Genomic DNA, 25,456 nt, shown 5'->3' on the forward strand with positions numbered 1-25,456 from the left:
TCTGATCACGTAACTCAGTGCTGAAGAAAATTGGACATTAAATATGGGGTGAGGGAATTTAATTTGCTAAACTAGGGAAAAATAGCAAACATTTAGGCCTGCTCCTTAGAACTGATGTAATTTGGCAAGAAAGTGGGTAATCAGGTTTGTGCACTGGAAATGACAAATGTATTTTTGTTTGAAAATGACTAGTTCAGCATTTCCCAAATCCTGTTTTGAGGAATATTATTGTTCTGTGAGATATTAATAGATATTCAGAGAAGAAGAAAAAAAGGGTTGTATGGTCAAAGAAATTTGGAACACACTGGGTTAAGCAGAGTGAAACAAGTTTTGTTACTTTAGTATTTCTCAGTTACTTCAGTTTTTAATACGTTTATTGTGAAGCCAAGTCTAGCAGTGGTTTTCTTCCTGGGGAGTAAATATCAGAATAACCTGGGATTTTTTTTTCCAAACAACATTCTTACCTCTTTCCAGCCCATTGCCTAAGTAGTCATGGAGGATCTATTTGTTTTATAGTTTGAAAACATTCTCCAGGTCATCTGAATCATCTCTACCTTCAGTTGAGAACTGCTGAGACAGAGTATACATACAGGCTTTCCCAGATTTCTTTGACCATAGACTGTCTCTTTTGGAGACTATGTATTAACATTTCCAGAATTAGACCTTTTTGAAAGTCTATGGGCTAGATTGTAAAGTCTTAAGAAGTAAACTGTAGTTTTAGCTCTGCAAACTAATTGTTTTTCAGTTTTTGAAATACTTCTCCCTTGTTTTTTTGACACTATTCTCTTCTGGGTCTCCTTCTAATTTTCTGACCATGATTATAGATTTTAATTTGTGGTATCTTCTGATTCTGAAAAAGTCATATTTGCCTGAGAAATGATGTAACAAAAAGTTAACTATTTTCGATGCTGTATTTTTCGATGCATTGTTAAATATTAATGTAACTTGACAAATTTGGTTAGCTGTATTAAGATGACTTCTAAAAAGTGTTTTGATTTCAGAATATATCTGTATGTGTGTAATTTTTTATATTCGCTACCCAGAAATTTCAAGATATTGAAGAAACTCATCTCATTCATATAAAAGAAATTATAGGATCCTTGTCAAATGCTATAAAGGAAATTCATTTACAAATAGGCCAGGTACGTTTTTACTTTTATCGAACTGATTCATGAGAGTTTTATGTTCACTTCTGACTCTAAAAATCATAACTCATAACATGATACTGAATTATTTCAGGTAAAGAATATGTATTTACATGTATTAGATACAGAATAACCTGGATTTTACCATCCTATCAAGGATGATAATTTAAATTAATTATGGAGTTAAAATTCTGAAGTTAACAATTTTTGAATATTTCTTTATTACAAAGTTTTACTATTTTAAAATTTAGCATAGCAACTTCAATAAGTTATAGAGCTTGTGCTTAGAAAATTTCCAAAAATATAAAAGTGCCTTAATGATGACATTTGGGGTGCATTGAAATATAGTAGAGAAAGATGAAGCCTGTTATTCTTGGTTACTAAAGTTCTAATACTATTTTCATTGCTGTATAAGTTTTATTTATCGTAAGATTTATGTCCCTAAAACACTCAAAGATAGGAACAGGACACTGCCTTGACTTCTAAGGCTGTGAGACCATACGTTAAGGGTTCATGTAAAAAGTGGTTTGTATCCATAGATCTACGAACAGAGTTAGGTAACAGAGCATATTAGGCAAATGAAAGTTCTAAAAGGCTCTGGGTCAAAATATATATATTTTGGTATAATGAATTTTAATTGTTTTGTGGAAGTTTTGTCTGAAATACAGTAAGAATATTTATGGAAAGTGAAAAAAATTTATCTTTATTTCATTTTAATAGGTCCATGAAGAATTTATGAATAATATGGCTAACACTACAGTTGAAAGCTTGATACAAAAATTTGCCGAGTCAAAAGGCACTGGGAAGGAAAGACCTGGTAAGATGACAAACTTTGCAAGGAAACATATTCACATTTCCCATCCAGTAACAAATGTGTTTGCCTTTAAATTCCAAAATTGCAAAATGGAGCTTGGGAGATACCTAAAAATCTGTGTGAAATCTCAGATATCATTTACTTTGTGTCTGATGGTATGTTAGGTTTTTGTTTTGACCTTCAGTAGTTAATAATTTAGTACTACTTGAAGTGGTTATCATACCTTTACTAAATTAATATATTACAGTGTATATTTTCAAAAGTAGAGTTAGCAACAGAAGGCCATTTTAATGAGACAAAGAGTGGGAGAGAATATTAAGCCCTCAGAGCATTGAGGCCAGTGGAGAACATTTCTTAAAATTTAATAACTTTTTTCTTTCCTCATTCACATATATATTCAACAAATTTATTTATTGGGTGCTAATAGTATTCTGGGTGCCATTTTAGACACTCGGGAATATACCAGTGAGTATAGGCATCCTGGTTCCTATTTTATGAACAAATGATTATGGGTTTCCTTAATCTTACTTTTAATAAGCATGTTATGTTATATCAAATATAATAAGCACCATTCTCTTCTCCTGCTCAGCATACTTACAGTCTTCTATATTTGTTTTGTTTTGTTTTGTTTTGTTTATTTTTGGCTGCACTGGGTCTTCATTGCTGCGCACAGGCTTTTCTCTAGTTCCGGCGAGTGAGGTCTGCTCTTCGTGGTGCGCGGGCTTCTCACTGCGGTGGCTTCTCTTGTTGCTGAACATGGGCTCTAGGCATGTGGGCTTCAGTAGTTGCAGCACGCGGGCTCAGTAGTTGCAACACGTGGGCCGTAGAGCATGCGGGCTTCAGTAGTTGTGGCACGTGGGCTCAGTAGTTGCGGCGCACAGGCTCTAGGGTGTGTAGGCTTCAGTAGTTGTGGTGCACGGGCTCAGTAGTTGTGGCGCACAGGCTTAGTTACTCCACGGCATGGGGGATTTTCCCAGACCAGGGATCGAACCCAGGTCCTCTGTGTTGGCAGGTAGATTCTCAACCACTGTGCCACCAGAGAAGTCCCAAGTCTTCTAGATTTCTTGAATCTGTTGGTTACTCTACCATATTCTTGCAAGATACTTGTTTTCATTCCACAGGTAAAAATTATTCAGTCCAGTAAAGAAGTTAAAGTATAGTTTAGAATTCAGAAAAATGAATATGTGATTTGTAGAGAAGTCTGGGAGCCATTTTTCTTCAGTGCAGTTCACAGCTAAGGCTTGAAACCTAAATCATCTTCACTTCCTTTTTTGCACGTTTCGTTAAGTTTCAAATTGTATTGATTCAATTCCATTAGTATTTTTCCCTTCAGACCTTCCTTCTTACCTACCTCATTGAATACAGCAGCAGCTTTCTAAATACTGGCACAGTAGAGATTTCTCTAGTCTGTTTTACATGTTGTAGCACATTAATGGTTTGGGTATGTAATTATGAACTCATAATGGCATTACTCATAAATCTTTGACTTTTCATTATAGACAGAATGAAATTTAGATTCTGGACTTAGATTCAAAGCTTTTTGGGATCTGCCCTTGCCCAATCTTTTTTTTTTTTTTTTTTTTATAGATTTATTTATTTATTTATCTATTTAGTTTTGGCTGCGTTGGGTCTTCATTGCTGCGTGCAGGCTTTCTCTAGTTGTGGCGAGCGGGGGCTACTTGGGGTTGCGGTGCGTGGACTTCTCATTGCAGTGGCTTCTCTTGTTGCAGAGCATGGGCTCTAGGCGCACGTGCTTTAGTTGCTGTGGCTCAAAGGCTGTAGAGCGCAGCCTTAGTAGTTGTGGCGCACGGGCTTAGTTGCTCTGCGGCATGTGGGATCTTCCTGGATCAGGTCTCAAACCCATGTCTCCTGCATTGGCAGGCGGATTTTTAACCACTGCGCCAACAGGGAAGCCCCTGCCCTTGTCCAATCTTTAGTCTTACTTTCCATTTTTCTTTTCTGGCACCTTCCATTGCAGCCAACCTGAATGGCTTGCTGTTTCCTATCCATACCCCGCTTTTGTCCTTGGTACCTTAGTTGCCCTTATGTCTACTCTAGAAAATGCTATATCCCACTCATTTTTCAAATTCTTGAAAAGCCAGGTCATGTGTTACTTCCACCATCAAACAGAGAACTTTGTACCTTTTTTTGGCATTGTTGTTGTCTACCTTAAATTTTAGTAATTGTGCTTTTATGAAGAAAAGTTCTGTTTTTGATTCATCTGTTTATCTTTATTATGTGTAAACAGTACATTTTTGTTGAATGAATGAACAGATGGGCATATATGGTAAGGTTAGGATGTTAAAGAGGTTGGAATGGATGGATTTGCTATTAGATAAGTCTTGGTGAAGGAATAGTAAGTAATTATGGTTAAATTTAGTGAATACTTACTTTGTGCCATGTACTATGTCAACTGCTTTGCAGGCAAACTTTGATCTTCAGGAACTCTTTGAAGTAGGTACTGTTATTCCCATTTTACAGATGATGGAAATATTGAGAGGTTAAATTACTTGCCAAAGCTAAGTACATGCCAGAATACTGGGATTAAATTTCAGGATCCTTGACCTCAAGGCCCATGCTTTGGAGAGATTAGAATAGAACTACCTAAGTTTACATATGTAGGAGAATGAGGATGCTGAGATACATAACTACAAAACAGTGTGAAACCCTAAAATTCATTGTAAAGATTAAATTGTAAGTGAAAACCAGTTAAGAGAGGTAAAAACAATTGAAGAATTTTTATATAGAGCATTTAGAAGTATTGATAGAATAAAAGCAAATGTGTATTGGCTGGTTAAAAATGCCTTAGACAGAACTGAATAAGGTTGATAGATTGTATCATTATCAGTATCCTGTTTGTGACATTGTATTGTAGTTTTGCAAAATGTTATCATTGCAGGAAACTGGGCAAAGTATACAAGGAATCCTGCTGTATTTCTTTTCTTTTTTCTTTTTTTAGAACTGTACCGTGAATCTACAATTATCTCAAGAAAAAGTTCAGTTACTTTCTTATCTGTGGTGTAGCACACTACTTAGCCCTGTGGTTTGTGGTCTATTCTTTACTACCAGTGAGACCTGTAAGCCTCAGTACCCTCCTCTATAAAGTGAGGATAATAATAGTACCTACCTCATGGGGTGGTTGTGAGGTTTTTATTGAGTACTTAATAAATGGTATTTTCTAAAAATTAATACATACCTGATTAATAGTTAGCTACTATTGATTATTGTTTATAAATTTATATTTAATGGCCTCAAGATATATGGCATGTAGAAAATTTCTGTAACTAAATGGTAAGAGGGAAGTGAAGATTGTGGTGACATGGGCTTTCCTAGAATTACTGAACCCAGAATTAGGTGACTGTTTCAGGCTGACTGTTGACATTGTGTATATGTCAGGCTGACTGTTGACATTGTGTGTATGTGACTGATTTTCAAAATAGTGATCCTAGAACTAATTTAAGGGGAAAAAAGGGAGTGGTGTGGGTGTGGAATGGAAAGAATAAGTATTACTTCTCCAGTTGACTTGTGGGTGAAGAGTTACAGCTCTTTCGTACATATTTGTTCTATTTATGTCACTAGAGGGGAGTCCATTACAGTGATGGAAATTTTGTGTTTCTCAGAAAAGTAACACGTGATTGTGGATTTTGTTTTGTAAGAAGTATTCTAACCTTGAGTTGTGTATACTATTTTACTGTTAACATTTTTTTCTCCTGTTTTGTAAGGGCTCCCTCTGGTGGATGAGTTCCTCTGTAAACTGGTTTTAGGCCTACGGGATACACATTTTAAAAAGAAAACAAGAGGCCCAGTTCTTTAAAAACTTTGTATAACTGAAAGTTAACCTATTTCTCTTGCGCTGAAAAATTTCTTTAGTCAGCTATCTGTTGAGATATATAACCTCTAACTTTATGTCTCCAATTCTCCTATGTAAATCAAACACTTTGAGAGCATTAAATTTTTCTCCTATTCATTGAGACTATTTTATACTAATTATATGTAGTGTCATTTTTGTCATTACTTTTTTTTATTGAGATATAAGTGATGTATAACATTGTATTAGCTTTAAGGTATGCAACATAATGATTTGATATATGTATGTAATGCAAAATGATTACCAAAGTAAGTTTAGTTAACATCTATTCCCACACATAGTTAAAAATTTTTTTTTCTTGTGATAAGAACTTTTAAGGACTACAGTTGGCCCTGTCTGTCCGAGGATTCCACATCCACGGATATGGAGGGCTAACTGCATTATGCCATGTAAGGGACTTGAGCATCTTCGAAACTTAGTATCTGCAGGGATCCTAGAACCAACTGCCTTTGGATACTGAGGCATGACTGTACTCTTTTAACAGCTTTCAAATACATAATATAGTATTGTTAACTAAAGTCACCATGCTGTGCATTACATCTGCAGGACTTACTTTGTCTTATAACTGGAAGTGTGTATGTTTTGACCACCTTTACCCGTTTTGCCTAGTGGGGGACATCCCCCATCTGTTCTCTGTATCTATAAGTCCAGGTTTTTTTTAGATTCCACATGTAAGTGAGATCATACAATATTTGTCTTTCTCTGACTTATTTCACTTAGCATAATGCCCTCAAGGTCCATCTGTGCTGTCACAAACGGCAGGATTTCCTTCCTTTTTATGGCTGAATATTTTGTTTGTATGTGTGTGTGTATATATACACACATATATATACATGTATATATAGAGACACACACACCATATTTTCTTTATCCATTCATCTGTCATTAGACAGGTTGTTTCCATGCCTTTGCTATTATAAATAATGCCACACTGAACATGGTAGTGCAGATGTTTTTTTGAGACGGTGATTTTTCTTCAGATAAATGTGCAGAAGTGGAATTGCTAGATCATATGGTAGTTCTATTTTTAATTTTTTGAGGAACCTCCAGACTGTTTTTGTCGTTACTTTTTCAGTGTTGTAGTGCCTTGCCTTCTGGAATTTGAGTCACTTTAAGTGTATGCTTTGAGTATATCAAAGCACCTGTGGTCTGAAACAGTCATGAATAAACAGGTGTTTTCTAATTTTGAATGTCTTGGTATGTTCTAACGACATTATCCTAGTATTTCTACCCATTCTCATATGTTTTAGTTGTAAAAGGAGATTAAGATCCATATTTTTGAAATTTCCTGTTTTACAGTCATTCTGCTAATTTCACTGTATACTTTTCATAAAAGTTAAGCAAGTTTCCATTTATAAGAAACAAGGATAGATAACTTAAAAAGTTGGTAGGCCATTGTCTAATATGTTTAAATAAAAGATTTTTTTGCAGAGTTTATTTATATTTTCATTATATGATAATATAGGTTTATAGCTTCCATTTGAGGACTTCCAGGGACTATAATGTGTTTAAAGATACAAATAGAAAAAGCCCCAGAAAGGTAGACATAAAATATTGAAACAGCCAGCCACAAAGAGAAAGGGAAAAATGAGATTCTTGTTGTCAGACCGGCTAAATGTGAAATTAATTTATTAGTTTAGATATTTGGAATATTCTAGCTTCTACATTAGGTATATTATTTTAAAGTATGGGGGTGGTGGTGGCAGTGGGATGAATTGGGAGATTGGGGTTGGCATATATACACTAATATGTATAAAATAGATAACCAATAACCTGCTGTATAAAAAAAAATAATAAAATTCAAAAAAAGTGAAAAGAGATCAGATCAGTGGTTACCAGTGTCAGGGGGACGGGGGGTGTGCGGCTGGGGAACTGAATGAAGGTGGTCAAAAGGTACGAACTTTCAGTTATAAGATAAATAAGTCTTGGGGATGTAATGTGCAAGATGATGACTCTGGCTAACACTGCAGCATGGTGTATCTGTAAGTTGCTAAGGGAGTAATCCCTAAAAGGTCTCACCGCAAGGGAAACAATTGGGGGGATTAACTGTATGAGGAGATGAATGTTAACTAAATTTATTGTGGCAGTCATTTCACAGTATACGTATGTCAGGTCATTACGTGGTATAACAGACTTATACAGAGCTGTATGTCAATTACATCTCAATAAAAATGGGAAATAAAAGAAAAAAGTATAGGGTACAAGTATATAGATTAAAAACAAAAAACAAAAAACACTAGTGATCATCTTTCCAGACCCCTCAAGGATTAAGAGTAATGCCAAACCTATAAATGGAACCTCCTTCCATTCCCTCCATGAAATTTTTCTTTTTAATTCAGAGAAGTAGAAACCCTTTCGTAGAAAGCAAAATTAAAAATAGCCAAGAAGATCGAAGACCCACAGACCACACCAGATATTTTGTGATTACTTGGTTCTTCTATTTGATAGCAAGTGGGGATGACTAGAGAAAGAGAAAAGAAGAATGGATGATGATTAGTGAGGAGGATAATGTAGATTAGCCCAAATAGAGTAAAAGAGGAGAACTCCCAAAGAAAATAACACGGAGAAGCTTCACTTTATGAAGGAGTACACCTTCACCTGTTGTGTCCTAACCACCTAGGACAGAGGCATAGAACTCTGCCCTGTGGGACACATATGCCTCCTGATAGTGATTGTCTTTTAGAGCAGGAGTCTGCAGACTGTGGCCACCAAGCCACATTGAGCTTTGCCTCTTTTTTGAGGCCTACAGCAAAGAATGATTGGCAGTGGGGTGGGGGCGGGGGCAGGGACGGGACAGTATTTTGTGATACATAAAATTGTAAAATTCAGATATCAGCGTCCATGAAAGTTTTTTTGAGCACAGCCACACTTGTTTATGTACTGTCTGTGACTGCTTTCACACTACAACAGCAGAGGTCACTAGTTGTGACAGACTTTATGACCTACGATGTCTGAAATATTTACCATCTTGACTTTTTACAGAAGACCTTTGCCTAACTCTTTGTTAGGGAATGTACTTCTTGTGTAGTATAGTAGCAGGTATGTCATAATACGTTAGAATTGTGTAGCTCATAACAATATGTAATCTTTTTACAAAAGTTGATTCTGCTGTTCTTCTTGGATTCAGAAATCATTTAATCTGATATCTTGCACTAACTACATCTGCAGTCGTATCACAGCACAGTAACTGATCATCGTAATAAGAATCCTAAATTGTGAAGTAAAGATTAAACTGTTTTGAGCAGGCTTTAAGGAAAGCTTAGTCCATTAACTTGAAGTCTAAACACTGACAAAAAAAATAGAAGTAAAAAAGTAAGCTGATGACAGTTTTTACATGTGCATAAGAATTAGGACAGAGTTTCAGTTTTTTGCAGTACGTAAAAGAAGTTAAATCAATCTGAACTTAAAAGGAAGTTTATGGGAAAGAAACTGAGGTATCCCAAGGATTCAAAATCAGGGATATAGCCAGGCTGCAGAAGGAAACCCACACCAGTAGGAACACTAGGTATCATTTTTCCTTTATTGAGTCTCTGCATTTTACTGCTTTATTTATTTATTTATTTATTTATTTGCAGAATAGCTTTCTTTGCTTCTCCAGGTACATGATGTAAAGTGATCTCCTAGTAATTTCTAGGTATTTTCACTTGTTCCTTAATTGTAGCCACAGCTCAGAATTAACCCAGGTTTTTATCCCTCTTCTAGACCAGAAAGAAGCTGGTCTAGGTAATCTTGGATTGGGGTAACCTTCTTTCTAGTCCAGTCAGTTCTGACTAGGTCATGACTTCTGTACCACTCGTGAGGAAGGGGGAAGTTCCCAGAGAAAATAGATTATAGTGAGCAGAGTATAAGCCTTAAAGGTTTCATGAGGATCACAGAAAGTGAAAACATGACTCAGTCTGGGGGTATGGAGGCAGTGTCAGATTTTCGATGTAGGAGGAGATTATATTTCACTGCCAAGATGCTGTGTTTGGAGAACTAGATGAAAATTTAGAAGGTTTAACAGTGACTGAAATTCCATGGTTAAAAACCCATTCCTTTGATTTAAGACCATGGTTCCTAAGTTTGCCTCATCACTGCTTCTCAAGCCTTGGATACCTGTGAGAATCATTCATTGAAAATATTTTCCCTTTCCTTTTAATTTCTCTTTTTTAAAAAAAACGAACAGGGTCTTCCCTGGTGGCGCAGTGGTTAAGAATCCGCCTGCCAGATTTTGCCAGTTCTCCAAAGTCTACACAATTTTCTTCCTAACTGCACCTGCCAGAATTAATTTCTCTTTTCTCTGCTTCCAAGGAGCTGTGCATTTATTACATCACTTGTAACACAACTTGTATCATAGTCTTTTCTATAATTGTATCCCATGTCTCCTTCACTACTGATATGCTGCTTGAAATTGGGGCAAACGTGAAATTGATCTTTGTTCCCCCTTGCATCATGCTTCACAGACAGTTGTCAAGCTATGAACATTTAATTAAATTTATGTTGAGAAAAGTCATTAGATCATAATGGATTAAACATAGATAATTGCAAACATCACTGCCAAAGAATTAAGCCTGATACTGTGAGAAGTAAATAGAATAATGTTATGGTGTCCACTTAACTCAGAATTGCTTGAATGTTTAATGAAATAGAATGTGTATGTTGTGATAAAAAACTTGAAAGAGACCTGAATATGCAACACAGATATGTTTCTCTCCACCATAAGGCAAGTGGATGAGGGAAAAATAAAGGCCAAAAAACAAAGTATTGGTTGGGTTGGATAACAGTAAAGCTGGAATACACTCTGTGGTCTAATACAAGAAGAAAAAGAATGAAGATGAGACATCGGGTTTTAAAAATCTGTCTGAAATAAAAACTTTATTTGTCAGACTAAAAAAAACAAACAAAAAAAACAAAACAAACAAAAAAAGAATTCGCCTGCCAAAGCAGGGGACATGGGTTTGAGCCCTGGTCTGGGAAGATCCCACATGCCACAGAGCAGCTAAGCCTGTGTGCCACAACTACTGAGCCTGCGCTCTAGAGCCTGTGAGCCACAACTGCTGAGGCTGTGTGCCACAACTACTGAAGCCCGTGTGCCTAGAGCCCGTGCTCCGCAAAAAGTGAAGCCACCGCAGTGAGAAGCCTGCGCACTGCAACGAAGAGTAGCCCCTGCTCACCACAACTAGAGAAAGCCCACGCACAGCAATGAAGACCCAACACAGCCAAAAATAAATAAATATAAATATATATATTTTAAATGCTTTATAAAAAAAATAATAAAAATTTAAAAACGAACAGCCAGTGCACTATCCCAGAAATTTTGATGTCATTGGTTTAGGGTGGGTCCTTGGTATCACTGTATTTTAAAACTCGTCTGATTCTAACATGCAGCCATTGTTGAGAACCTGTAGCATTACATCACTGGATGCTTGTTATAAGTGTAGACTCTCAAGCCCTACCCCAGACCTACTGAATTAGAAGCTGCACTTCAGTGAGATCCCTAGGCAGTTTGTATGTGCAGTAAAATTGGAGAAGCACTGTTTAGACCTACTGAATATCTGGCAGTGGACCCAGGGAATCCCTAGGACTGTAGTTCTCAAAGTGTGATCCTAGGACCATCTGCATCACCTGGGAGTTTGTTTAAAATGCAAATTCCTGAACGCCAACCTAGACCTTCTGTAAAGGACACTCTGCAGGTGGGGCCCAACAATTCGTGGCTTAACAAGCCCTCCTGGTGTTTCTGATACAGGAAGCATTTCTCTAGAAGATTCAGCTAGGACTTGGGATTTGGAACCACTGGATTGAGGAAATTGTTGTTACAAGCCCGCTATTAAAATAAATACTCTTGAAATGAAGTAGCATTGATGTTGCAACTTACTTTCAAATGATTTAACGAGTGAAAGAAATAAAAAAAAACCTACAAGTATGAGTATGTATAGAGGAAGAAAGAGAAAGCAAATATAACAAAAAGTATTATTATCACCCCCCATATCATTCATAAAAATGATAAGACCTAGGTTCAAAAGGGTAACTAGTCCAAGGTAATCAGCCAAAAAGCAAGTGGCAAAACCAGGACTTGAACTTCCGTGCCCTTTGCACACCACCACAAGTTAGACTTTGATGTTCTTTTTCATGTTAGCTTGCCCGGTTCATCATCCCAGGTACCTAGCAATGTGCCTGTGTTCTGTTCCATAGGCCCAGGAGCAAGCTTGAAAATGTCACTGACTCCCATTGTTTGAGTCACCCTCCCCCCACCTTCTTTCTCTTTGTCCCTTCCTCTCCCTCCTCTCTCCCCCACGCCTCTCCCATTATCATCACTTTTTGTTAGACTTTGGGATCTGGCCATGTTTGTATGTTTTACTTTGGCTTTTAATTAGAACTGGTGTTCTGTGGTTTTAGTTGGGTATATGCAGAAATATACTTGACTTGGGTAGCCCAGACTTCTTATTTGAGTTCTGAGGCCAGTTTATAGCTAGACAAAGTTGCAGATTTTATTGATGACCTGAGATTTGGAATTGATTCCAAAACAATGGAAACTATTAATTAAATGTTTGACTTTTGGCTCACAGGCCCAGCCGCTCCGCGGCATGTGGGATCTTCCCAGACCGGGGCACGAACCCGGGTCCCCTGCATTGGCAGGCGGACTCTCAACCACTGCGCCACCAGGGAAGCCCAGTATTTAACATTTTTTAATACTCTACCTCATTCATGTAGTGATTAAATACATGTAGTGATTAAAGATTACTGTTAAATAAATTCTTTCCTTCTGTAACATTTCTTAAAAATTTTGATCCAAGTTAGGTTTGGATGAATTGTTTAGGTTATTGACTTTCTCTTTTTCTTTTGCTAGCAATAATTTATTCCTACATATGATTAAAGCATCATGTGCAAGAATTGTCTTGCTTTGGATCGTTGCCCTCTTTGAGGTCTGCTTTTAATTTCTTCTGCTTTTAAATGAACTCATGATGGCATTTTTAGATAATGTATGAAAGAGCATCAGGAGACAGAGCCAAAATGGTCTTATGTGCTTTTATACAAACTAAATTGCCCTTGCAGCCCAGCATAAAATCTAAGCACTAAGAACACTTATTTATTTTGACAACAGAATTAATTGAGCCTAAAACAGTTGAAATTCCAGTGGTAGCAAACTATTCTTTCTGACTCTCACTCTGGCTTTGGTACTTTCAAAAAAAGTAACTTGTCTTATGATTAAATAGCAGAATGATGGGCGGTGTACTGCATTTGGGGGAAATGGTGAATAAACTTTCTACTTGTGAAACAGTTCAGAAGTGACATGCTACAAGGGGGGTCAGAATGTGCATTGATATCCAGCTGAGCTGTCAACTGGCACTGAGCCAGGCATGCAAAGCTTTGCCATGTGAAGCAGCATGTGGAGCGTATGCCATTTGAAAAACAAAATCTTTTTCATGCATGATTTAATGTTTTTTTTAAGAGTATATATTTAGTTTTATTATTCTAGAAACTGTTAGTGTTTCTGTTTTTAATAGAAAAGCTTATGTGTGGATAGAACTCAGTTAAAATGTTTTAATATATATTTTACAATTTGAAAGGATTTGGCATCTTATATTTCAAAAATGTCATTTTGAATAGCTTATTTTTATTGGATATTTTTCTATTTCAAATGGATTTTAAGAGGATGTTTTTAAAAGATAAAGAGAACAGTGATCAAGATATCTGGTATAGGAGAGATGTTTTGTGAGGAAAAAATGTAGAATTTTGTTTGAAAGGACTGATGTTTATAGAGTTAATGGATGCCTTTACTATTTTCATATATATGATAACATCCAAAGATCTTAATATATACTATATATTTTTTTGATGGGTGGTTATATTCTCTCAAGCTTTGTTAGTAAGTGATAAAACTAATAGCACATAATAAGCTGTTGGTAATTTAAGTAGAAATTTTTCATTCTTAATAATTCTTACACCAAGCAAAAAGTTGCTGTTTATCAGATGCACATACTACTAAAATTCTTTATCAGTTCTCATCTCTTTGTAAACTGTTAATGTAGGCCTTTAAAGGATTCTAAGAACAAGCTCATTACCCTTTCATTTAAAGAATTCTTAGCTTGCAGATTTACAGGGTGGACTTGAAATCCTTGAAATTTTAATTGGGCTGTTTTCTGACTGTAAGAATTTTTTGGATGGAAGTAGTGAGTGTTTTTTTTTTTTTTTCAGTCATATGATATATGTCATAAGAATGCCCCAGTAGGGAAGGTATTGCCAGTTAATTGATTAAGACCTTGTTTATCAACTCACATTTATGACTTTTATTCTGTTTATCACTAAATGTTAATCTACTCTTTTTGAATAAAAACTGGAACTGAGGAAGTAAATCTTTGATTTGGGGGTAAGAAGCAGGACGCTTTAGCCAATACTTTAAACGCTCCTACTTAATAGAGAAATTTTTCTTGTTCATTAGTGGTTTTCTTTCATAATGGAATGATCAGTGAGAACTCCGATCGTGAATTTGCACATAGTTGTAGTTAAGCTTAACATCGCAGAAGGACCAGTAGTGAAATCCTCTATTATCCACTGTTTGGGTTTTTCTTAAATAAATTTATTTATTTATTATTTTTGGCTGCGTTGGGTCTTTGTTGCTGTGCGCGGATTTTCTCTTTGTGGCGAGCGGGGGCTACTCTTCATTGCTGTGCACAGGCTTCTCATTGCGGTGGCTTCTCTTGCTGCGGAGCACAGGCCCTAGGCACACGGGCTCTAGAGCAAAGGCTCAGTAGTTGTGGCACACGGGCTTAGTTGCTCTGCAGCATGTGGGATCTTCCCGGACCAGGGCTCAAACCCGTGTCCCCTGCATTGGCAGGCGGATTCTTAACCACTGCACCACCAGGCAAGTCCCTATTATCCACTCGTTACTTCAGGCTCTATTTTTAAATTTCTTGATGTAGCAGGTTGTACCAGTTACCATTTAATAAGGCAGGGCTAAAGTGACCATTTAGTGGAACATACATTTTTAGTCTGATATTTATTGAAAAGAGAAACTACATGTTAAATCTCTGTGTCTCCAGTTCTGTGGTATCATATATAAAGGGTTGTCAGTAAATTGTGTTCGTGATATAGGCTAGTCTCGGGTTTTTTTCAGTGTTAGGCTTATTTGACTTTTAACTTTTTGATATTTTAATTAACACTATCAGGTAACACTGGAACATGTTTCAGAACAATTAAAAAGAGGTAATGGGATCTAATGTGATTGTTTTCTACCAGCTTTTTTTTTTTTTTTTTTTTAAACCAGTACTTGTTCATGTTTTTTCTTTTTAGGCCTTATTGAATTTGAAGAATGTGACCCTGCTAGTGCAGTTGAAGGTAAATTGACTAGTTGTAATGTGTGGGAGCTAGCTAATAGCTTCTGTTTACTGAATAGAGGGGCTGCTATCCATTGGTGTTAGCATGTCTATGGAGTGATGTAAAAAATGTGAATGTGGTTTGAAGACCTGCAGATATTAATCTTTACTTAATAAAAATAGGTTTGCCCAAAGGAATATTAGTGTGTTAGAATATAGATTTTTTAAAAGATTAAATATAACATGTATTTGTTTGCAGATATGCATTGAGGTTGTTTTCTCCACTGATATCAATCTTTAAACGTTCTAATGTCATAAATATGAAACTCATCACTACATGTTGATGTATACTGCTTATTCTACAATGGGTAACATTTCAGTAATTAATAAGGTTATGTATTAATGCTTATGTTACTGTCATTCAAAATAGGCAATGATTTGACTTAGAGCAAGGATCCACAACCCTTCCTATTTAAATTGATGTTTTTCATAGTATGAAACCCAAGACATGTTTGCAATTTTTGTTATGTTTTATAATGTTACTTTGTGAGCTGCTAGAAATAATTTGAAAGCAGTCTTAGTTTTTTTCCAAGACCTGTGTGAGAATATGGAGAAATGGTTTGCTGTTGTGTATAAGGTTATTAACTGAGCAGTCAACGAGCTCTGGGGCCTAGACTTTTTATAATTACCATCTGTTTGACTTAGAGCAGTACTTATTTAAGTTCTGTGTACTCAAACTTTAAAAGTTCTTCAGAAGTTTAAAAGAATTTTAAAAGTTCTTTAAAAATGTTTATAATAAATAACACCTACTCTGTGAGAATAAAAATGTATTTATTTTTAAAATATTATAACATGCTTTGCAAATAAATGGTTCAGGGAGTTAGTTTTGCATGAAAGCAAGTACATTATTCTAAGACACCTAGATTATAATTCTGGCTGTAGTGTTAACTAGTTGTATAACACTGAGTTAAAAAAACAAAAATAATACTCTGAGTTTCCTCATCTATAAGGTGAGAGGTTAGCTTAGGTGTACTCTAGTTCTCAAAGAGTTAAGTAGCTAAGCTTTAAGTGCTGAATTCTGTTGACGATTGATAGCATGACTGACGTTTAAAAAATAATTTGTCATGCAAGAAGAAGAGGAAGAACTGCCATATTTGGCAAAATAGAGATGGTATTTGTTCCTCATTTATGGTTGGATCCATTTATAACGTTATTTGTATTGGAGATAACATATGGACAAAAGAATGCCGTATTATAAGTTTTCCATGTCGTACTGTTAATGGATCTGTTGTCAACTTTTCATTTAAAACAACACATTTATATTTTGTGACCCTTTATACCGGGAACATGATTTGACCTGCATTTATAACAAAATCTAATATAGTGAATAATGTACTTTCTTTGAAGTCTTAAGATATCTGCAAATGCTTATTTTGCCTGAGGTGATTTAGGGGAAGAGAGGATTTCACTGATCAAATCAATGTTCTATGTATAACCTTTTGGTGAATAAAAGGCTGTATTATATCAACATAAGAAAAATTTAAACAGACTATGACTTATTTAAATATTAGGGTTTAGCAGTTGATACTTTCATTTCTTTCATCCAAATTTAGTATCAACAGTTATGAGCAAATTGTGTGTCAAGATACAAGATGCATTCATAAGTTTAATATATTTATCAGGAACAGTTATGTTTCTGTAACAATATACATTTATTTTAAGGTATAAGACCAAGGAAAAGAAAGACTTTTGGTTTACCAGGAATAATTAAAAAGGAAAAGGATACAGAGTCTGTGTAAGTATATTAAATATTGTCAAAATCCTTTCTATGGTTATAAATAATTAAGAATAAGACTATTGTTATGAATTTGAAAAGAAAAAATTCTTTTGGAAATAACCCAAAGTACATATGGCTAAGATGTGAAAAATACAAACTTTTCTAAGAACATTTGCCAGCTCCTCTAGTTTTAGTTAAAAGTGTTAACTTTTCTTATTATTTTAAAATTTCAAGATGAACGCTTTAGCGTTTTGAAATTGAAACTTTAAAGATACTCTTATTTTATAAAGTGATACATGCATATTTTTAAAAATAAAGCAAAAGTACAGAGAGAACTAAAAATTGTTCTAGGTCTTAATAACCTAAGAAAAACACCATGGTCAGCAATTTGATGAAAATCTTTCAAGACAACTCTAACCATATAGTAAATTAGTGATATATGTGTACATAAATGGAAAATGTTAAGTGGGGGAGAAAAATGTCCTAACATATTTTAAACATTTATACTAATTCGTCATTTTTAGATGGAAGATGGAGTATAAATGTCATTTACCTTTTTTAAAAAATAAATTGGTATACAAAGAAATATAATTAGCATATAAGAATTAAACTAGTATTAGCTAAGTCAAGTTTTCTGCCTTGGCTGTACATTAGAACTACCTGAGAAATTAAATATATCTATGCCAGGCCCTGCTTCAGACCCATTAAATCAGATTCTTGGGGCGGGAGGCCCCAGCATAGTTTTTGTTTTGTTCTAAGCAGCCTGTGTGATTCTTAATATACACCTGGGGTTGAGAATCATTGAACTCTGATTAACTGGAGACAAATTGGAAATAAAGGAACTTTTCTTTGCTTAATTATTCAACCCATTTAGAATGAAGAGACACTAATCAAAAGTCTTGAGTGATTTGTTGACCCAGTAACATTGACTGAAAATTTGTTTCAAGTCCCTACTTCTCTAGCATAATCAGCAGAACTCTCACGAGGTTTAATATTTTGATGGCCATTCATATTTTCAATATAAGAGAACAGTTTGTGCTTTGGGTGGTCTTGCCTCCTCCCTGGTTATACGCTTATCATCTGAGTTTCTGCCATTCTGAATGTCTGTTTCTTTCCTCCTCCCTAGTTGTATTGATACTTGGTTTAACAAATTAAGACTATTTGCAAAGTGATGTATGCCTATAGCTACTGTCTCTTCTGCAGATGTCTTTTTTGAGCATTGTGAAGAGGGGTATTTTGCTAAGGGAATGGAACCTAATAGCTCTTTTATAACATTGGAAATTGAAGTCTGAACAATTGATTTGTAAGTAAATTTTTAAAATGTAGCCAGTTTATCTGTTAGTGGCTACATTATAAAGAGTTAAGATGTTTTTATAATTGATGGTTTTCACAGCTGTTCATTTAGGGAGCTTATAATATTTTTGTATATTCCATGTTTTTAAAATAGCTTTTCATGATCAGTAATTTCCCAGTATGATCATTAGGGCACTTGGATATTGGAATATTTTAACCAATAAGAATACTAGGTCAGAAAACTAATGCCTACATCACTGCATCATTATTCCCTTCTTTCAACACTCCCTGGCAGGAAAAATGTTAGAATTCACTTTGCTTGAAATGTCCGAGGCTCTTGGCTTGCTTCTTCTCATAGCCTGAAGGTTTTTGAAATGCCAGCAATTGTGGACAAGGGGTCCTGCTCAGAGCTTGGTCTTCCTGGGGCTTCATCTGCAGGTCTCATACTGCGCACTGTGAAGGCAAACAGATGAGTGCTTTACCACAAAGACTGGAGAGTTCTGGCTTAAAGCCAGAGAATAAATGGTTTGGAACTCTTATACTCACTTTTATATTTAAACTTTATCTTTTAAAAAAAGAAGAAAGAAATGTTCAAACATCTTAATTGATTTGATTCTGTACAGGGATTGAATATTATTACAGTAGCTTTTCTGGATCATTTCCTCAGAGTATGCATAGGTTTTTTTGATATAATATTCCTTATAAGGAAGCTCTTTTTCAAAATTTGCAATTTTAAGTAGCTATAAAGACATGTGAGGTTTGCATTTACCCTGGTGCTCCCATTTGTATTAAGGGCAGAATAGTCATCTCCCTCTTTTTTCATTTTTTCAGTCTATTCCATCCTATATTTAACAAAGTTCTTTAATTTATAGATTTCCCTATATCTGGATTGATACAGATTACCTGTATCTGGATTGATACAGATTACCTGTTTATCTTATATAATTTAGTATTTTTTATTTTGTTCATTTGGCTCTTAAGGTGTACCTAATATGTGTGTTTTCAAGCTGTTATTAAAGTGGCAGAATTTGATACTATATGTAATAACTGTCTCAAGCCAAAGAGTATACCTAATCCAATGCCTTTTAAAATATGCTAATTTTTGTTTGTGAACTTCTTTTAGAATGTATACGTATATATTCTTCTAAGCTTGTTCCTCATGGCTTCAATGCCTTTAATTTTATATATCTAGTGCTTTATTTGGTTAGTTGAGAAGGCTGGTCTTCTTTATGTTTTAGTTTTACATTTAAAATAATAGTTTTCAATAGATTATGTCCAAATTTGTATTTACTTATCAGTCAAATGATAAAATATCAGTGCTCAACTGCATATTACATTAGACTAACAACCATTCCAGCTGGAAGTCTACCTACTCACCTAACATATTTGGAAAAAAGTGGTTTCACTTCTATATATACTAGCTTATGGAAAGTACCTCAAAGGAAATACGTTAAAATTTTTTTTTAACTTTCTCTACCTGAAGGATTAAAAGCCACTAGAAATCGTAGGACTGACAGCTTCCTTGACATGACAACGTGTATATTCATGGAAAAGAACTATTTTTGAAAGTAGTTTTACAAATATTTATAAGCTGTTTGTTTTATTTTGTCTTGCAGTATCAGTATAGGGGAATGTCTTTGTTTGAATTTTAAAATCATTTGGTATATTTTAATATTCATGATTTGATTTCTCTAAATATTTTTATAGAGTTTAAATGAAAGTTATGTTTAAATACCAAGGCAAACACTTTTGATATAGTATATTTACCAGATAGTTCTAATAGTTGAATATGTCTGATATTTTGTTTGTTTTAATAGGGAATGCCCTGATGCAGATTCACTTGTAAGTAGATTTTACTTTGGTATAAACAGTTTAGCTGTTTTCATTAGGAAATACCCAGCATATTTGGGTTGAGTTTGTTTACAAATCTTTCCAAGAAAAATACTAACCATGTTATTAGAAATTCCCTATTAAAATTATTTTACAAATGTATTTTTGGCTTTACATTGTCAGATGCTTTCCTATTAAATAGAAGGTATTTCTAACTACTTTTGAAAAGTGGACATTTTACTTTTAAAATTGGAGTGGAGCCATAGCATATTGCTTTTTTCTTGGGAAATATGTCAGAACTCAAACCTGCCAACTTTATTTTAAAATGTGCTCTTACTAATTGATTCTTATATCTATTAAAATACTACTATAACTGTTCATGTGTTTAAGGTTTGTTTAGGGGACTGTCATTTTAGAAAAAGTAGCAACAACCATGGTTAGTACTTTTCTGTGCTTTTTATTTTGTTTTGTTTTAAAGAAAGTTTGTTTATATTTCTTGTTTAAATATATTTCTTCATATATAATTAAAGAAGACATCAAATGGAGCTCCCTGTGGTTACAGTGAGAGAGTAGGTTTACCAAATGATGGAAGTAGTGTGTAGACAGATATGTTTTACAGATTGGTCATTAAACACTGATCATGTCGGTAAGTGTAGTAGAGTCAGGCTGTCTCTTTTATTGTTCTTACTTGTGTAACTATTGTTTCTTTTGGCTCCAAAACATTATGGTCTTTTACAGCATATTGGTGTACCAAAATAAAGAACTACATATTTTGTAAAACATTATGTTTTATGTTAATTAAGATAAAACTAGTATTTTTTTCATATTTCAGCTTTAAAGTAAGAAAATTACTATTCATTAATAAATTTATAGTGAAAATAAGGAAATAGACTTCTGATGAGTTCTAGGCTTAAAATCATCAGTGTTTTTGGAGTTGTAACGTTTACCTTACCACTTGCATGTTTTGATACCCTTGGTTTACTAATTAATGAAAAAGTCAGCAGATGTGTTTGGGATTTACTTTAGTGTTCATCATGCATTTTATTTCTGAATTATTTATAGCATTTATTTGATTGCAAAATTGAATAAAAATTTTAATACTTCATGTTTTATATGCACTCCTTTAAATAAAATATTTTAAATTTTCTCAGTTAATTGATACTATTCTATAATGATCAATATTAAACAATTTTGAACTTCAGCCAGTATTTATCTGGAATTAGAAAAGGACTTTTAAAGAGGACACGAAATTCTGCTGCTATATAAGAAATGATTGATAAATTTGACTGTATAGAAATGAAAAACTTACAGAATTAGAAAAAATACACCATAGAAGGAGTTGAATCACTAAAGATAGTTGGGCAGAGTGTATTTGCAAGATGTTTAACAAGGGGCTAATTATTTTCCTTTGTAAAGTTTTGATACAAATTAGTTTAAAAGGTAAGCAAGCATCCTAGTAGGAAAAGGGCATTAAGATAAAAAGGCAATTTTCATAAGAAGAAATAAAAGGTTGTAGTGAATAATCATAAATGTTCAAAATAGTAGCCTAATTCTGATGCAGATTAGAATGAAATTACTGTATTCACCTATCATATTGGCAAAAGTTTTGATACACTCATACTGTTGGTAGGAATGTAAATTGGTATAATCTGTCTTGTGGATAGTTGGCAGTATCTCCCAAATAAGAAATGTATATTCTTTTTGACTCTGCAATCCTGCTGCTGGGGCTTTACTGTTACTGCTATATTCACAAACTTTATGTGTGTGTGTGTATGCTTGACCAAGATATATGCTTATATAGAGGGGGAGGGAGAAAAGGTGGATAGGGATAGATGTTCATTTCAACATTGTCTATGTTAGCAAAAAATTGGAAACACTAAAGCATCCATTAAAATGGGGATTGGTTAAATTATTAAACATTCACTTGATGAAGAAATAGATGTTATAGATCTAGGTTGCTCGTGTCTGTTGAAATGGGAAGAACTTAATAAAAGCAAGTGTGATCTTTTAAGTAGTTGTTTTTTAAAATAAATGTGTGTCTATTATATGTATTCTCTTTTTTTAAAAGAATGAGTTACAAGACACTGAATTGTGGTTACCTTTGAGGAGAAGGATTACAGTGGGGTCAGCAGGGAAAGGAGGCTTTCATTTTTTGTTGTTTCCTTTTATTTATGGCCTGTTTATGGCTAGTCTTACTATTACTTAAACATCAACAGGCTACTTTGGTAGGGAAATTATCCATCATTTTCTGTTCCTTTTTTAAAAAGTCTATGTATGTAATTAAAAAAAAATTATTTTGAGTGACTACATCTTTTGAAAGTTGACCAAGGAAGTGTAAATCGCTCTCTTAGTTTTAACCAATTTCCTCTCTCCAAACTGAGACTGAGAAACATACCATTGATTTGCAAGCTCTATCCCAATATTTTGTTAAAGTTACTACCACCACTATCCACCAAAACTGCCTTTAAGATTGTTGGCTGAAGTTACATGCTCTTTTCTTCTTCTTGTACTGCTTTTGACTTAATGCTTTGCTCCAGCAGTATGGGGCCCTAATATAGAAACCATGGATTGAATGGACAAAGATGTAAACAGGTAATGTGTAAGTTTTTATTAATATCATGAATAGTTCTAGCATTGAAAACCTGGTACAGTGAGAATCATTGCTTTTTTTTTTTTTTAAACACACACCAAAAAAGCGTTTTATTTTGAAATAATTGTCAATTTACAGAACATTACAGAGATAGTACAGAGCAGTCCCGTATACCTTTCATCTCGTTTCTCTTGATGGTAACATCTTGCAAAACTTTGGTACAGTATTGTAACTAGGATATTGATACTCATACAGTCAAAATAGAACATTTCCATTAACCAAGGATCTTTTTTTTTTTTTTTTCCTTTCACCTATTTAACCCTCTCCCAGTGCTCAAATCCCTGGAAGTCACTGATCTGTTTATCACCTCTATATGTTTGCCCTTTCCAGAATGTCGTATAAATGGGATCATACAGGATATAGCCTTTTCAGACTGGATTCCTTTACCAGGAATATTAAATATGCATTTAAGATTTATTCATATTGTTGCATGACTTGATTGTTCATTCCTTTTTTATCACTGAAGAGTATCCCATTGTATAGATGTATCATAGTTTACTTATCCATTCACTTATTGAAGGATGTTTTGGTTGCTTCTTCTTTTAGGTGATTATGAATAAAGCAGCTTAATAACATTTGTGTGCAGGTTTTTGTGCGAAAATAAGTTTTCAGATCAACTGGGTAAATACCTAGGACTGTGATTGCTGGAAGGATCTTTCATTTTGATTGCTCCTTTTCAGTCACTTTTGTTCTGTTCCGCCCCCTCCCTATACACACACACACACACACACACACACACACACACACACACCTCTGGCAACCACTAATCTTTTCTCGATTTCTATATATTTGTCATTTCAGGAATGTTATTTAAGTGGAATCATACTGTATGTAACCTTTTGAGATTGGCTTTTTTCGCTCAGCACCCTTTTCTAGAGATTATTCCAGGTTGTTGCATACATGAATAGTTCATTCCTTTTTATTGCTGAATAGTATCCCACGATGTAGGTATACCAGAATTTGTTCACCTATTGTGGGACGTTTAGTTGTTTCCAATTTTTGGCTGTTAGAAATAAGTTACTTTGAACAGTTGTGTACAGGTTTTTGTGTGGGCATAAGGTCACTCGCGACACTGGTCACTTTCTTTCTGAAGTCTGTTTTATCTAATAGTAAGGTAGTCACTGTCTTTTATTTTTTAAATTAATGTTTGCATGGTATATTTTTTCTATCATTTTCCTTTCAACCTACGTATGTTGTTGTGTTTGAAATGAGTTTTTCACGCGTAGCATATGGCCGGGTCATGTTTTTTAAATTCATTCTGCCAATCTGTCTTTTGTTATACATAGACCATTTATATTTAATGTAATTATTGACATGTTGGGGTTTGTCTGCCATTTAATTTTTTGTTCTCTATTTGTTCCTCTCTCTCTCTTTCCCTCTCAGAATATTGTTTTATTTTTCCTGCCTTTCTGTGGGTTATTTGAACCTGTTTTAGAATTTGATTTATTTATAGGTTTTTTTTTTTTGTTTTTTTGAGTGTATAACTTTGTGTATCTTTTTAGATAGTCGCTGTGGGTCACTCTCCAGTAACTTCAGATAGTTGTTTATGTTTATTTTGACCAGAGTTTATAGATGTAATCTGCAGGAGGTTGATTCAAAAGCAGTTTATTTGGTCTTACAGAAAACAGCTCAGTATTATTTTAAATTAGTACAACATATAGTATAGTGTACTGTAAACAAATTTAAAAATAGTGTCAGTAGCAGATCCCAGATAGAATCTCTAGGAGAGGGACTTCCCTGGCGGTCCAGTGGTTAAGACACTGTGCTTCCACTGCACGGGGCATGGGTTCGATCCCTGGTCAGGGAACTAATATCCTGCATACTACTTGGTGTGGCCAAAATGAAAAGAAGCTCTAGGAGATTAAATATCTGGTATGTTCTAGGGTACCAGGAATAGGAAGAAAGTATTTTGAAAAAAACTTCTTTTATTCTGATTTCTAATGGTTTCTTTATTTTATTTTATTTTTTAATTAATTTATTTATTTTTGGCTGCATTGGGTCTTCGTTGCTGTGCGCAGGCTTTCTCTAGTTGTGGTGAGTGGGGGCTACTCTTTGTTGCGGTGCGAGGGCTTCTCACTGAGGTGGCTTCTCTTGTCGTGCAGCACGGGCTCTAGGAGCATGGGCTCAGTAGTTGTGGCACGTGGGCTCAGTAGTTGTGGCTCACAGGCTCTAGAGCACAGGCTCAGTAGTTGTGGCACACAGGCTTAGTTGCTCCACGGCATGTGGGCTCTTCCCAGACACGGGCTCAAACCCGTGTCCCCTGCATTGGCAGGCGCATTCTTAAGCACTGCACCACCAGGGAAGTCCCCAGTTTCTTTATTTTTTAAGTATTTTAAAGTATTATTTGCATATTAGTAAGCAGCATATAGAACTCAAAGAAAGTGCTCTACTTCTAGGGTCATAACTACATCACTTGTCATCTTTTTATCTATGGAATCTGTTCTTTACCCTATATTAGATATTTCACTTCTAAACTTTAACCCAGTCTGTTAACTCACTGCTAACTACGTTAGACTGTTTATTCAGCTTGGAAACTATAACTATGTAAACCTTGTGCTGTGCCTGTCAGGTTAGCATTCCTTCATATTTCTCTTGCTGAGCTTTAGCAAGTGATTGGAGGAAGAATGGGGAAACTCTAGGAGTAGAATGATACTAGCTGCCCAGTTATATCCAGCTGGTACACCCTGTCTTTTCTTGGCAGTTCTTTTTCTCCCCCATTTAAAAAATGTTTTTATTTAGAAATATGTTGTAACCTATAAAGAAATACAAGAATAAAATAGTATAAA

At 34.8% G+C, this 25,456-nt stretch overlaps 1 protein-coding gene across 3 annotated transcripts in view; it reads left to right on the forward strand.

Annotated features, from left to right (window-relative positions):
* Nucleotides 1-25,456, forward strand: part of FCHO2 (FCH domain only 2) — a 116,194-nt gene that overhangs the window by 45,051 nt on the left and 45,687 nt on the right. For all 3 annotated transcript variants that reach the window (XM_029216535.1, XM_029216533.1, XM_029216534.1), the window contains 5 exons: nt 1,044-1,142; nt 1,866-1,962; nt 15,098-15,142; nt 16,843-16,915; nt 20,008-20,032. In XM_029216535.1, the coding sequence (XP_029072368.1) occupies nt 1,044-1,142; nt 1,866-1,962; nt 15,098-15,142; nt 16,843-16,915; nt 20,008-20,032 (339 nt within the window). The remainder of the gene's footprint in view (nt 1-1,043; nt 1,143-1,865; nt 1,963-15,097; nt 15,143-16,842; nt 16,916-20,007; nt 20,033-25,456) is intronic.

Source organism: Monodon monoceros, unplaced genomic scaffold (assembly GCF_005190385.1).
Source record: "Monodon monoceros isolate NGI ecotype Baffin Bay Population unplaced genomic scaffold, NGI_Narwhal_1 Super_Scaffold_12, whole genome shotgun sequence".
Taxonomy (NCBI): Eukaryota; Metazoa; Chordata; class Mammalia; order Artiodactyla; family Monodontidae; genus Monodon; species Monodon monoceros.